Source organism: Mesoplodon mirus (assembly GCF_964341445.2).
Source record: "Mesoplodon mirus genome assembly, chromosome: 10".
Lineage (NCBI taxonomy): Eukaryota > Metazoa > Chordata > Mammalia > Artiodactyla > Ziphiidae > Mesoplodon > Mesoplodon mirus.
This window is the reverse complement of record NC_138986.1, coordinates 1883883-1897194: the sequence shown is the minus strand read 5'-3', so window position 1 is coordinate 1897194 and position 13312 is coordinate 1883883. Positions and strand designations below refer to the sequence as shown.

The 13312-nt window shown below is 39.8% G+C and overlaps 1 protein-coding gene across 7 annotated transcripts in view; it reads left to right on the top strand.

The window, feature by feature from the left end:
- The window catches only part of AFDN (afadin, adherens junction formation factor), a 134551-nt gene that overhangs the window by 42704 nt on the left and 78535 nt on the right, over positions 1 to 13312 (top strand). For 4 of the 7 annotated variants that reach the window (XM_082634315.1, XM_082634313.1, XM_082634312.1 and 1 more), the window contains exons 3-6: positions 1092 to 1207; positions 2890 to 3053; positions 5505 to 5665; positions 12627 to 12784. In XM_082634315.1, coding sequence (XP_082490441.1) covers positions 1092 to 1207; positions 2890 to 3053; positions 5505 to 5665; positions 12627 to 12784 — 599 coding nt within the window. The remainder of the gene's footprint in view (positions 1 to 1091; positions 1208 to 2889; positions 3054 to 5504; positions 5666 to 12626; positions 12785 to 13312) is intronic. The other 3 variants (XM_082634314.1, XM_082634311.1, XM_082634310.1) reach the window with 2 other exon arrangements.

The window sequence follows — 13312 nt, the reverse complement described above, 5'->3', positions numbered from 1 at the left end:
TTGTTCTTAAGATTGGTTCTCTAAAAAATATGCCATGAGGGATTTTGATCTAGTGAAGATTCTGCAACACGAACAACTTGGTAATTTTGATTTGCAGCAGGAATTTGAAACTTCTTGATCCAATATGTGACTTATTACTCTTTTCTCATATTTTCAGTTGATAAAATAATGAGTTAGAATTTGTTTTTCCTGTATTCTGATCATTAACACTGCTGTTTACCTATAATATTTACTAAAAGCCTCTATAAATCTCTATCTCAATTTGCCCCATTGACTCTTGCTTCTTGTACCATTGTAATCCATCCCCTCTGGTCTCACTGCTTCCTGTCTTTGCTGCCCTCATTGTGGTGCATCCTGTGTGCATTTACCTGGGTAATCTTTGCCAGCTCTTAGCTTCTAGTAGGTGGTCAGGCTGTGTAGGGCCCTCAGTGGGCTGCCATGAGGCTTGTTAGGTTTCTAATAAGGAAGGAAGTAGTCACTTAACATAGCACTTCATCAACAGAGAAAAAGCTGGTGCTTCGTGGTGGGAGGGACTGTGCAGGTCGAGGAGTGTGCGTTTTGGAGACGAGAATCAGAGGTGCAGGGGGAGGAGGGAGAGCGCAGTGCTCACTTCCAAGACTGATGACGGTGGTGCCGTTTCTTGACAGCATCTTAACATTAACATGGGAAGAAAAATCCCGTGACTCAGTGGAACTTCTGTGTGATATTAACATTATTTCCGTATTTTCCAGTTGTATGTGAGGGGATTTGATTTATAGAAACAAACCTATGGCAAGGCCCTGCTTATATTTTTTTCTAGTCCACGTGTATTTCTCTTATTTTCGGGGTTGGATTCTAAATGTTGTCAGGAAGCTGTGCCTGGTCCGTGTCTGGCATTGGACACGTGGTAGTACACATAGAGTAGCACCAAAATACTGAATTAGTCATTGAAACTCTAACTTCACATTGTGACTTACACTTCAGCCTGTCAGTAAGTGAGCAAGGTAATTAGGTATTTTTTGTCTATGTAATTTAATGTGTATCAGAATGTTGCATTGGCTAGTGCCATTAGATAACCATGGCTTACTTGTTTTTCTTTTCATGTTGTGAAGAAGAAAGAAGATTGGATATAGACGAGAAACCCCTTGTTGTGCAGTTGAATTGGAATAAGGATGATCGAGAGGGCAGATTTGTTCTTAAGAATGAGAACGACGCCATTCCTGCTAAGGTGAGGCCTCGGGTCTCGGCCCGTGCTGTGCCTGGCCTGCGTCTGACCGCGTGTCGTGTCGGAGGGGTTCATTCTCTGTTTCGCTTCTCTTGCTAAACTACCCTTTTACCCCCGTCCTGGAACATCATTTAAAAGTAGCCCAGCTTGTCCCTGCTTCATCCTCTGTTTCACTGAATAATCCAAAATATTACTCCTTCCTTTTCAAAGAAGAGTTATGTAAGCTTCTGTTCCTAAGAGACTTAATGTTCAAATCAGCTTCAGGTTTTTTTCCCTAAATTATAAAGTCAAAATAGGTTTTAATAAGAATCAGAAGGGAAAATAAAACTTTCATCTATTTATATGTGAACTTTTAGATACAACTTAAAAAGGCATATTTAAGACCTTTTTCATGTTATATGTGTAAGGCTAGAAATTAGTCAACTTTCTTGAGTTTCTTTGGATGATGAAATAGAGTGAGTCTAAAACTTTCTCAGGTAGTAGGGTGTCTGGAATTCCTGTGCTACTGTTCTTTTTATGTGGAATACTATGAAATATTGATACAATTTTAAAACAATTATAATTCTGTTTTAAGTCAAGTGGCCTCTTACACTAGAGCTCAGTATTGACAAGTGATAGCAAATGCAGAGGTTAAGAATATTTTGAGAAAAATCTTGTATTTAATTTTGTGCCCCAGCACACTGGGGGGAAAGTACCATTATTTACTTTTGGCAGCAGTTTTCACATTGTCTGTGTCATGTCCTGTGTGTTCCTGTTCCTGCGCTCCAGGAACTTTTATTGCCTTTGTGGCGAGTACATATGATACAAGAATGGATACTTTTGTGTGTGTGTGTGTGTCCGTGTTTTATTTTGTTTCTGCACCATGATTTCAGCTGATGTACATTTTCATGGAGCCACAGATCCTGCTTGCTATGTAGTAGAACTCTTCTGGGGTCAGGATGACAGGAGGGTGCTGGAGTAGCTTGCAAGGAAATGGAGATGCTCACTCACAAAGCAGAAGGCATTTTTCTTTCCCAATAAGATAATCTTTTATTTTTCTTGATTCTTTACCAGCCAACCTATTAAGTCATATAAAAAATAATTTGTCTCTGAGTCATCTGCTGGCAGGCCAAGTTATAAATTAAGAATAAGGAAACAGGTAAGATCTGGAAAAGAAATTAGAAGTTTTTGCACAAACAATACTTATAACTTTGCTTCATGAAAGCCAGTTTACTAGGGCTACTCTTAACATTTCTTTTGAAGTTAAAGAAAACATATTTAAAGTAGATGATGATTCAAACACTTAGTTATTTCCATATTTTCATGAGTTTCCTTTTATTTAAGTTACTTCATGTAAATTATTTGGGTTTTTATTTATTAAAAATAATAAATAAACTGGTGTGATTCCAACCCCAGTTTTCTAACTGGGTTTGGATTTTCTTGTGTGTTTGCTTCCTTGGTTATAGTTTTGAATTAAGATAAAATTTACACACGGTGAAATGAGATCTTGAATGTGTAAGTTTTGATCAGTACACTCACGTAACTGTCGGCCCATCAAGACAAAGAACATTTCTCACCCCAGACCTTCCCCTGCTCCAGTGGCTCTGTTTCTGGCTGCAGCATATGAGGTGAAGTTAGCTAAGCCATAGATAGCTTTATGTCATTCTGTGTCATGGCCAGTGTAGTGATAATGTTACTTTTATCAGAAGGCTCAAAGTAACGGACCTGAAAAGCAGGAAAAAGAAGGTGTTATCCAGAACTTCAAGAGAACTCTCTCAAAGAAAGAAAAGAAGGAAAAAAAGAAGAGAGAAAAAGAGGCAATGAGGCAGGCGTCTGATCGAGACGATAGACCTTTCCATGGGGATGACACGTAAGTTAATTTTGGAAATATTCCTGTTTCTTTGTGTTCTAAGCCCAGTGTTTCTCGTGCAGCAGACCTCATTAAATTACCAAGTAAAGGCCGAAGAGGGTGCGCATCAGGTAAGTGCGTGGGTGGGGCTCTGACTGAGCAGCACGTGGCGCTCACAGTGCCGGTCTCGCCGTGCTTGCTCTTCTTAAAGATGCGGACTGATGAACAGTATTGCTGTTACTGGGTAGACGGTTGGTGTCAGGGTGCTCTTCATCTCTGCCTGGCCTTTCCTTTCATTTCTGTTGTTTTGGTCCTTAAGGCAGCAGTGGATTCTTAGACACCTCAGGTACGCTTAACACCTGATCAGAGGTTGGCAAGACCAGTGAGAAAAGCTGGTGTTCGCTTTTCAGGTTCAAATGCACCATCAGGTTCACTCCAGCCCCCGCCCGCCCCCCTTCCTTATTCTCTCACAGCAGCCCCATCACAGGTGTCTTTACCTGTCTGAAGGGATTTGAGCTTCTGACCTTGAAGCTGAGGGAATGAGGGAAACCGCTGTGGTTCGTTATAACAGAAAGGAGACATGAGCAGAAGCTGGCCTTTCCTCCTCACTTGGAGTCTCCTGGCCTCAGTGTAGCCTTGTCAGTTTTCAGTTCAGTTCATTCTGTTATCGTGGTTTCTCTTAGGCCTCTTCTTTGCCTTAGAGTTGATGGCATAGTATTCTGTTTATAGCTTATTTTAGAAAGTCAGAGTAGATGGATTTGCCAGAAAGGGAAAAGGAGTTTCTTGTCACGTATGAACCCAAAGAGAGCCGTAATTTGTTTATGTAACACAAATATATATGCTTCATATATCTATGTAGAGAGTTTTTAAACAAGTATAATCAGTCTTTTGAAACCAGAACTTTTCACATGATATTTTCCCCCTAAAATTATATGTATTGCACATAAATACACAGTCAAAATATATATATTTTCACAAAAAACATAAATATTAAATAATTTAAATGATTGTGCAGTACTCTATCATATAGTTTTCCCATAATTTATGAAACCAGCCCTTTTCATGTACTTGTGGATAGTTTACAGGGTTTTTTTGGTATTATAAATGATACTCCAGTGAATATCCTTGTTTTTACAATTTTGAGGACTCATGTGAATATTTCCTAAGGAAATGCTCTGGAAGAATGGCTCAGAGACCCCTTGGGATGCTTGTGTTGCCAGGCAGCCCCTGGAAAGCTCTCCACAGCCCACGGGCCCTCTCCTTTCCATACCCTTAGTACTGCTGAGTGTAACAGAGCAGAGTACAGTCTCTGCAATATGTGAGACCTTCAATAACTCGAGCTTACTGTATCATTAACAAGGTAGATGTCTCTCTGCACGATTATTAACCGTTTATGTTCTTCTGCAGCTGCGGTGACCTCTTCAAGTCTTTTTTCCATTTTTTGGTTGATTCTCAGTGTTGTGTGTGTCTTGAGGATATTAACCATTTGTCAGTGAAGGAAGTTTACTTTAGAGTGGAATTTGAGCCCATTGTAGAGTGCATCCAAATGGATTTAGATATTAATCTGTTAGGCAGAGACGCCTATGGGATGCAAATGAACTCTTGACTATAGTATTACATAGTAAGGCTCTACTTAGTGTATTTATGCAAGAGAAAGAACTTATATACATAGATTGTTCACATATGAAAAATATCAAGGAAAAGGAGAGTTTTAAAACTTTGGCTACAGTTTGTTCTATTTATTTAGTTTATAGGGGAATTAATTGTGTTAAGGAAATGAGCTACTTAAAATGAGTTAAGTTTAACTTGATTGATTCAAAGCTTGACTGACTTAATGAAATTATTTTATGATTTTAAAAATGGCATCCTTGAAGTATATTTATCAAAATTTAGTCAAGCATATCAATCTTACCTAAATATTTAGTTTTCAACTCATCATTCTATACAGTTGACTCGTTATAGGAACTTATGGAGCAATTTCCTTTTAAAACTTTAGCTTCAAGAGAGTGAATGGTGGTAAATCTCTTAGTTGTTAAAAAATCAGGCTGTTTGAGTTCTTCAAGATTTACTGTAATTTGAAGAAGCTTTTTACTACAGTATGTTCAGTCCTTTATTTCTAGTGGTTGGAATGTTGTATCCCTCATTTAGTCTATTTTAAGATAACCGTGGTAGAAATAACTGAAATGTATAATTTATATATTTTTCTTCTAGCTTTATTAATGAATACTCAGTAATTAAGTTCTATAAACTCACTATAAAATTTTAATTATAAATTTCTGCTCAGTTCAGTATTTTAGTTTGTATTGAGAGGAAGTTTATTCTTTATCCCTAGTAATTAGCACATGGTGAATGATACATGGCAGAACTGTGTAGCCAAATAACATCTGCCATTTTGAGTTTTGTATGATTTCAGTATAATTGTTTCTAATATAAAATTTTAAAAATCTTGTTACTGCCTTTTTTTCCTTACAGTGAAAATTCTCGACTGGCTGCTGAGGTTTACAAAGACATGCCTGAAACTAGCTTTACCCGAACAATTTCTAATCCCGAGGTGGTTATGAAACGACGGAGACAACAAAAACTGGAAAAGAGAATGCAGGAATTTCGGAGCTCAGATGGGCGACCTGATTCAGGTGCAGACTTAGAATTGTTTTTCTGTTATATTTGTTGTAAAGTCTATTAATTTAATAATCCTTTTTATATATGCATGAGGCCTTGAATAAGTAAAGTTAATGGGTGATGTAGCCTGTTCATAGCAAGTGTGTGCCATGTGTGTCTGGTACAAAGTCAGTTTTGCCTTCAATACGTTTAGTTACATATTTATCCCCAGTATGGCTTTTTTTTTTTTTTTTTAATTCTGGAAAATGTCAAGTGTATACAAAAGAATAGAGATATAATGAACTTGCCATGTGTTTATTACCAAGCAAGCTTCCGTAATTAACACGTGTTTCATCTCTGCTTCTACATATACTGCTTTCATTCCCAGACTGTGTTATTTTTGAATCAAATCCCAACTTTCTCATTATTTCATCCATAAATATTTTGATATATTTTCCTGAAAGGTAACAATTCTAAAAAAGCAAAAACAAAAATAAAGCAAACCATAGTACCATTATCACATAGAAAAGAATTGACAGTAATTCCTTAAAAATCATCAGATACCTAGTCATTGTTCAGATTTTCCTGATTGCCTCAGATAATTCCTTTAGTTGAGTCAGGATACAAATAAAACCTAAATATTGCATTTGCAATTGGTTAATTTGTCTTTTATGTCTTTCATTCTAAAATCCCCTCTCCTCTCTTGTATTTTACCTCTCAGTTTGCTTATTTGTTGGTTGGTTTTAAAACCCTAGGTTGAACGTCTTGTAGGTTTTGCTGACGGCAGCCTGTTGTGCGGTTTACCGCTATTTTCCTCTTGTTGTCCTTGATTAGATACAGGTACAGGGTTAGGGTTTTTGGTGGGAGGCGGTGGGACAGAAATACTCACCTTAGTGTCATCCCCAGGTGAGCAGTGGTTTGTAAAATTTTAATAAGCTCATGGATGTAAAGCTTCTCAGTGTTTGTCCATCTGTTGCGGTTATTGTGCTTACTGATTCTTGAATGGTCACTTCGAGCCAGCGGGGCTGTCTTCCAGCTGGCCCCCGAGTCTGTGCATGGCCCAGTGATCTTGAGAGCTTCCCTGTGGGATAGGATGTCTGCTCGCCTCATGCTTTCCTGCCCCAGCCTAGGAGTCAGCTCTTCCTCGGAGGAATCCTGTTCCTTTTGCTGGAATAAGTATCTGGTTGCTAGGAGTGCTCCCTGTTACTGGTTAGTCTTTGCTTCTAAGCCTGTTTAGTGGACAGAGCTTAGGAAATACTTGTTTTTTTACTACTTTGATTTTAGAAAATCTGGGTGTCTTTTCTCTAAAGGTAAAATTCTTCCCTCCTGAGAACAATAGAATAATTATTAACAAGATAATTATATTAATCAGTTATAATACCAAAATCAAAATAGGGCTATTGTTAATACCAATATGATACTGAAAACATTTTATTTAAGCCTTTTGTGAAATCTGTGCTGTGTTTGAAATCGCATTTTCGATTCCTGTGTATGTGATTATATACCCACATTGATTTATACTTAGGTTTATTTGTTTTATTTTACTTTTGACTTTGAAGGTTGCTTCTTTAAAATTTAGTGTTGTTTAACAGCTTCTAAGTCAGATCTGCAAAACAAGGTACATTTAGAGAAGTCCAGCTTTTTTGTCCCTGTGGACCCTTTGAATCAAAGGCAACATCCTGTACACATGTCCCACTGTGATGTTTCCTGGAGATCACCCTGTATTTCTGAGGGAAATAAAGGTTAAAACGAGAAGTTAAAACACATGACTACTCTGTGAGCTATAAATTGGTTTTGTGTATTTTTAGCTATTTGATATAAAACTTTTATTTGTAATTAACCTGTAATTATACTCAGCAAGTAAAATAGTTTTACTTGTTAAAAAATAATAGCATAATCATTTGTTGCAAAAAAAATCATTGTATTAGAAGGCTGTATCGTTGATCCAGCCTTTCCTACAAATGTCTGACCTGGTGAGTCATCGCCTCTGGCTCTTTTGTAGCGCTGCACCCAGGCGCGTAAGGGCGGAGCGTCACTCTGTTGCATGCTGCGCTCCTGCTAGCTTACTCACTAGTTTTAGGGTTTGAGTGTTGGGACTGGCGGCTTTTCTCTGAAGCCGGGTTTATAGCAGTTTTGGTTGGGAGGGTTGCTTAATTGTGGGCCCATTCTCTCCGCTCCAAGGCTGAGTCAAAGGGTGTTAGTCCCTATCCAGACCCTCTTATTATCCGATATGTTTACGTGGCAGCAGGTTGGATCTGTCAGGGGAAGCTGTGCTCACACTCGCGTCATGTTCGTGGGAGCAGCGTTATTCTGTTTTATTAGTGGTCTCTCTTACCTTATCTCCATTCACGAGGTAGTCTGTGGACCATGGTTCTGAAATGCATGGTTGCCTGATTCTGCCCACTTGACAGAAATTGCTGGTGACCCCATTTCTTGTGAGCTTGCTCAGAGCTTTGTGTTAGGGTGGCGTATCACACAGCACCAGCCATGGTGGGGGCCGGCCCTGAAACCTGGTTGTCTCTCCAGCATCACGTGCTTGTTTTGACCCTTAGTGCCTGTATGAACTGAGTCTTAATTATATGTTTCATGGGAATTATAGTATCGGTGATTCAAAAAAACTAGGACACTGAGAGACTTATTAGTTCTATAAATAATTTGATAGATGGCTTTTGAGACCTAAATGATTATCTGTTTGTATATATTCTGTCTTGTTCAATCAGGAATTGAAAAAGACAAGAAAAAGAAAGTAAGAAAGGAGGGAGAAACTACAAAGGTGAGGAAGGAGAAATGTAGTAAAAGTTTTAGGAAGGACGAGAGGAATGCTCAGAGGTACCTGCCACGTGCTGACCACACTTCCAACCACGGAAAGGAGTCTGGCATCGTTATGGAAGTAACTTCCTCAGTGACCCCTTGAGGAATATTCAAGTATAGGCTCAGGGGTATGTGGATCAGACTCAGGAGAGCTGGCTTAGGGCGTCAGTTTTTATAAGTAACTTAACAAAATCTTTTTATAAAAAGTATGTGTTTAATGTGGGTCCAGATGCAACGTTACATATGTTGTTAAGATAAAGCAGGAAACTTTTCGCAGGTAACTTCAGCCTGTGTCCCCAGAGATCCATATTTATTTTCCTGTGCCATTGGGGGTACTTTGATGGAAATATTTGATATGATCTGTTAATAAACTGCTGAAAGAGTTTTAAGCTAGGGATTGAGAACACTTTCAGTTTAGCCCAGGCCTCTAATCTGGAGCGGTTACTCTGAGAGCAGAATCTAGGGTTAATTTGAGGGAATTGTGGTCAGAAGCAGGTGTCCCCCTTCAAAGGCTTGTGTGGCCCCGGAAGGACCGAGTCTCTGAGCTCAGTCGGAGACAGTGGTCCTGAAGAGAGAAAAGCGGGAGCGATGTTGAGAGAATGATTGGGAAGCAGCACCGGCCTGAGCTTTCTGAGGAGAGGAGGCCTTCAGGATGACGCCCTGCTCTGAGCCGGATGGATGTGGGTCTGTGGATGAAGGAGCATCCGGAGGAGAAGCCGGGCTTCGTCTGTGTGCCTTGGGAGGGGCCGGCGTGGCACGGGGGGACGCCTTTAGGCTGCCAGCTCGGTGGCTGGGTACTAGTCAGCGGTGCCCGGTGGAGAGAAGGATTCGGGAGCAGGCTGTTCTTGGGCTGCAGCATCGCGGCCATGGAGGAGGTTTGGTGGAGGAGGAGGTATACAGGTGATACACGGCCACTGTTGAGGAGTGGGCCAAGAAAGCAGGAACAAAACCTCCAGAGAATTAGGAGGAGAAACAGCAAAACACCCACTAGAGTAGAGCTCGTCTGTTACCGGGACGGTTGGGTGGAAGGAACGTGTTTCTGCACGAGCTCCTGGGAAACCCTCAACAGCTGGGTACTGTTGGCATCTGCACGAGCTCCTGGGAAACCCTCAACAGCTGGGTACTGTTGGCGGAGGAGCTGTCTGTGGTTAATATTAAGGCAGTCAAGTATAGTAAGTTCAAGTGTTCTGTTGGCTTTTAATAAACAGCTTAGAAAACTGTATCCTTATAACCTACTGAGGCTGTTAGCTTAGCTCTTAGGTCGGTGAAGAATGTTGTCACGGGTGGGTAGGGTCCCCTGAGAGTAACAGCCGAGTCTGTAATTCTCCTGTCTTGTTAGCCTGAGCATTGGTTCCCCAAGTTCTGATGACGTACTTAAAGAGATCTGTCGGACTCACTTCACAGCGGATCCGAAGTCATAGCTTGTAACAAGCCTTGGCCCCAGAGCTCATAAAGTATTTTTAACGCTCAGATGTATTTACTTTCTTGATGTCTTCCAAGTGTACTTGACCTCCGAATGCCCTTGGGAGTCAGCCCTTGTGCCTCAGTTTTCTTGTGAACAGTCTTGGAGCTGTGGAGTGCTAGGACACGGACTCTGGAGCTGGGTTCCGGTAGGGACCCCTGTGTTCCGTGGGCCACGCTTTCTTCATCTTCTGAATAGGGCAGTAATCCTCCCTTAATGTTAGAACTGAATGTATATTTATACAAACAGATTTTAGTCGATGGTAGAATTTTAAAATGTTAGCTTTTCTTCTATCTCCCCTTAGGAAATTGGGAGGTATGTATTTCTGTTGTGATGATACTATGGTATTATGCTTTTGAACTAAAAACCTCTTAACTTAGACTGTATCCATTTATTTACTTATTAATCTGTCCATGGATGTAAGTGGAGTTGAGGTCCTCTACTACTGTTGTGTGATTGTCAGTTCCTCCCTTTATGTCTGCTAGTATTTGCTTTATATAGTTAGGTGCTCATGTATAGGGTGCATATATATATGAATTGCGTATTCTTCTTGTATTTATCCCTTTATCATTATATAATGCCCGTCTTTGTCTTTTGTTATAGACTTTGCTCCAAAGTCTGTTTTGTCTGATAGGAGTATTGCCACCCCCATTTTCTTGTCATTTCTGCTTGCATGAAATATCTTTTTCTTTCCCCTCGCTTTCAGTCTATATGGATCATTAGCTCTGAAGTAAGTTTCTCGTAAGCAGCACATAGGTGGTTCTGGTTTTTTATCCAATCAGCCATCCTATGTTTTTTGATTGCAGTATTTAGTCCATTGACATTTGAAGTAATTATTGATAGGTATGTACTTACTGCCATTTTATGACTTGTTGTTTTTTGCTAGTTTTTGTACTTCTCTGTTCATGTCTTCTTTCTGTTTCTTCCCTTGTATTTTGATGAATTTCTCTAGTGGTACTCTGTGTTTTTTTGTTTCTAGTTTTTGTGTGTTTATTGTAGGTTTTTGATTTGTGGGTGCCATGGGTTTCATATATGTTGATCTATATCTACTTGTGGTAAACTAGTAGTCATTTAAGTTCAAACACAAAGATCTGCCTTTTTTACTTCTCTCCCCTACATTTTGTGTTTCTGATGTCATATTTTATGTCTTCATGTTGTTTTCTTGTTCGTTTTCTCCCCCTGATTTCGACCCCGCAATCAGGTTACAAGCTGTTTGGAGCCTAGGACAGTGACCGGCTCACGCTGTGTCCTCAGCATTGGGACGGGCGGTGTAGGGGAACCTTAATCCCTGTGAGTTTGTAGATAGCCTGGCCCCTGGCCTGTGTCAGCAGGTCCGCATTCTAATACCAGCCTGGGCTTGCTGGTTCTTCTTCTTCTTCTTTTTTTTTTTTTTTTAACATCTTTATTGGAGTATAATTGCTTTACAATGGTGTGTTAGTTTCTGCGTTATAGCAAAGTGAATCAGCTGTATATATATGTATATCCCCATATCTCCTCCCTCTTGCATCTCCCTCCCACCCTCCCTATCCCACCCCTCTAGGGGGTCACAAAGCTCCGAGCTGATCTCCCTGTGCTATGCGGCTGCTTCCCACTAGCTATCTGTTTTACATTTGGTAGTGTATATATGTCCGTGCCACTCTCTCACTTCATCCCAGCTTACCCTTCCCCCTCCCCATGTCATTGCTGATTATTCTTAAAAGACCAGCATTATTTTATTGTAGTCAAGTTGTCATAATGCAGTGTGTGCCAGACTTGTTGAAAAAGAGGGTGTGAGAAACATTCAGTAGCCAGAATAACTGCATTAGAATTCAGAAGAGGCAAAAAGGAGTCATAGAAATTTAGAATTTGCTTCAAGAAATCCACAGATGTTTAATCTAGCTCTTTAATTTAGAGGTGAGCAAAGGAAGTCGGGAAGCCTCCCCGAGGTCCCACGTAGCATGGGGTTGTGGCATCTTGCCTGAGTTGCCTACCTGCCCCCAGTATTCTTTCAGCTAGACTTAAGATTTTAGGGCTTAAAAATCTTAACTCATAAGTAAAAAGCAAATTATGACACCAAAAATGTCAGTAATATAGCATATGTAGGATTGCATTAAAAAGAAATATACAAACAAAAAGAAAAGCTAAGGATATCCAAATTGCTCTGTTCTAGTTGACTTTTTTTCCTCCCAGATGAGTTCACAGCTAGAAATGACATTCTGGTTTGCAGTACCTGGAAATGTAAATAGAGCGCAGTGCTTTGGTGGCAGGTTCCTTATGAAATGTCTTTGGACTCCAGCACCTGAAGTATCCTGATTTCTGGTTCACTTTTTAAAAAACTGAGTTATTTAGTGGGGTTAATATTGTTTGGGATTTTTAAGTTTCAGATTGTTGGTCAGGAAGTAGTGGAAATGGGGAAAGTAGATGTCTGACACTGTATAGGTAAGGAAATGAGAAAGCAGTCAAAGAAAGAGCAGCACTTTCAAGAAACTCCGGGGTTTCTTCCCTTTCTGTCCTGTACCCACCGTGAAAATCAATTTGTCATTATAAAAACTGCATGGGCTTGAAGGGAGGGCAGAAACAGCCTAGTCACACAAAATTACCCACTCTGTCTAGCACAGGATCACTGGGTCAGCATGTCCCTGCCAGTGTGTGTCACCTACCAGGAAGTGGGGATAGAATTAGTATACAGATCTCTGTTATTGGAATAAAAGTTGTGATCAAAGATGTCACAATGTTTTTTTCAGGTGGAACATTGAGAATTTATGCAGATAGTTTAAAACCAAATATTCCCTACAAGACGATCCTGCTGTCTACCACAGATCCTGCAGACTTCGCTGTGGCTGAAGCTTTAGAGAAGTATGGTCTGGAGAAAGAAAATCCTAAGGATTATTGCATTGCCCGCGTGAGTACCTGCCATGTCGGTACTTACCCATATTACACGTGCTAGAACTTTGCATTTAAATGGAAAGATATTCTTTAAATGAAGTTAAACTTAGGCTGAATTTCTCCACACTGTATCACTTAGAATCTGGTAAACTGAAACCATGTGTAAATATATGTAAGAAATAACATTCTCCTTTCCATTACAAACGTAATATGTGTTCCTGCTGTAAACTAAGAAAAGTATAAAAAGGCAAATTGAAGAAAATCCTCTATAGTTCCAATACCAAAGGGGTAAGCACTATTAACATTTTGATGTATATCCTTCCAGTTTTTATTTTGCATATATATAGGTAACAATTTTATTTTAGTAAAATCTGCTGATTTTTTTCTTAGGGTTTTTACTAAGATGTATCATAACGACCCAACTTGAATTAAATCTTGGTTTGCTATTCATCGTTAACCAACATTTGGCTGATAGGTTTAGTAGTCATCCATAATTTCTTGGAGATAAAGGGTGTGTCTTTGACCCTAGTACTCAAGAAATACA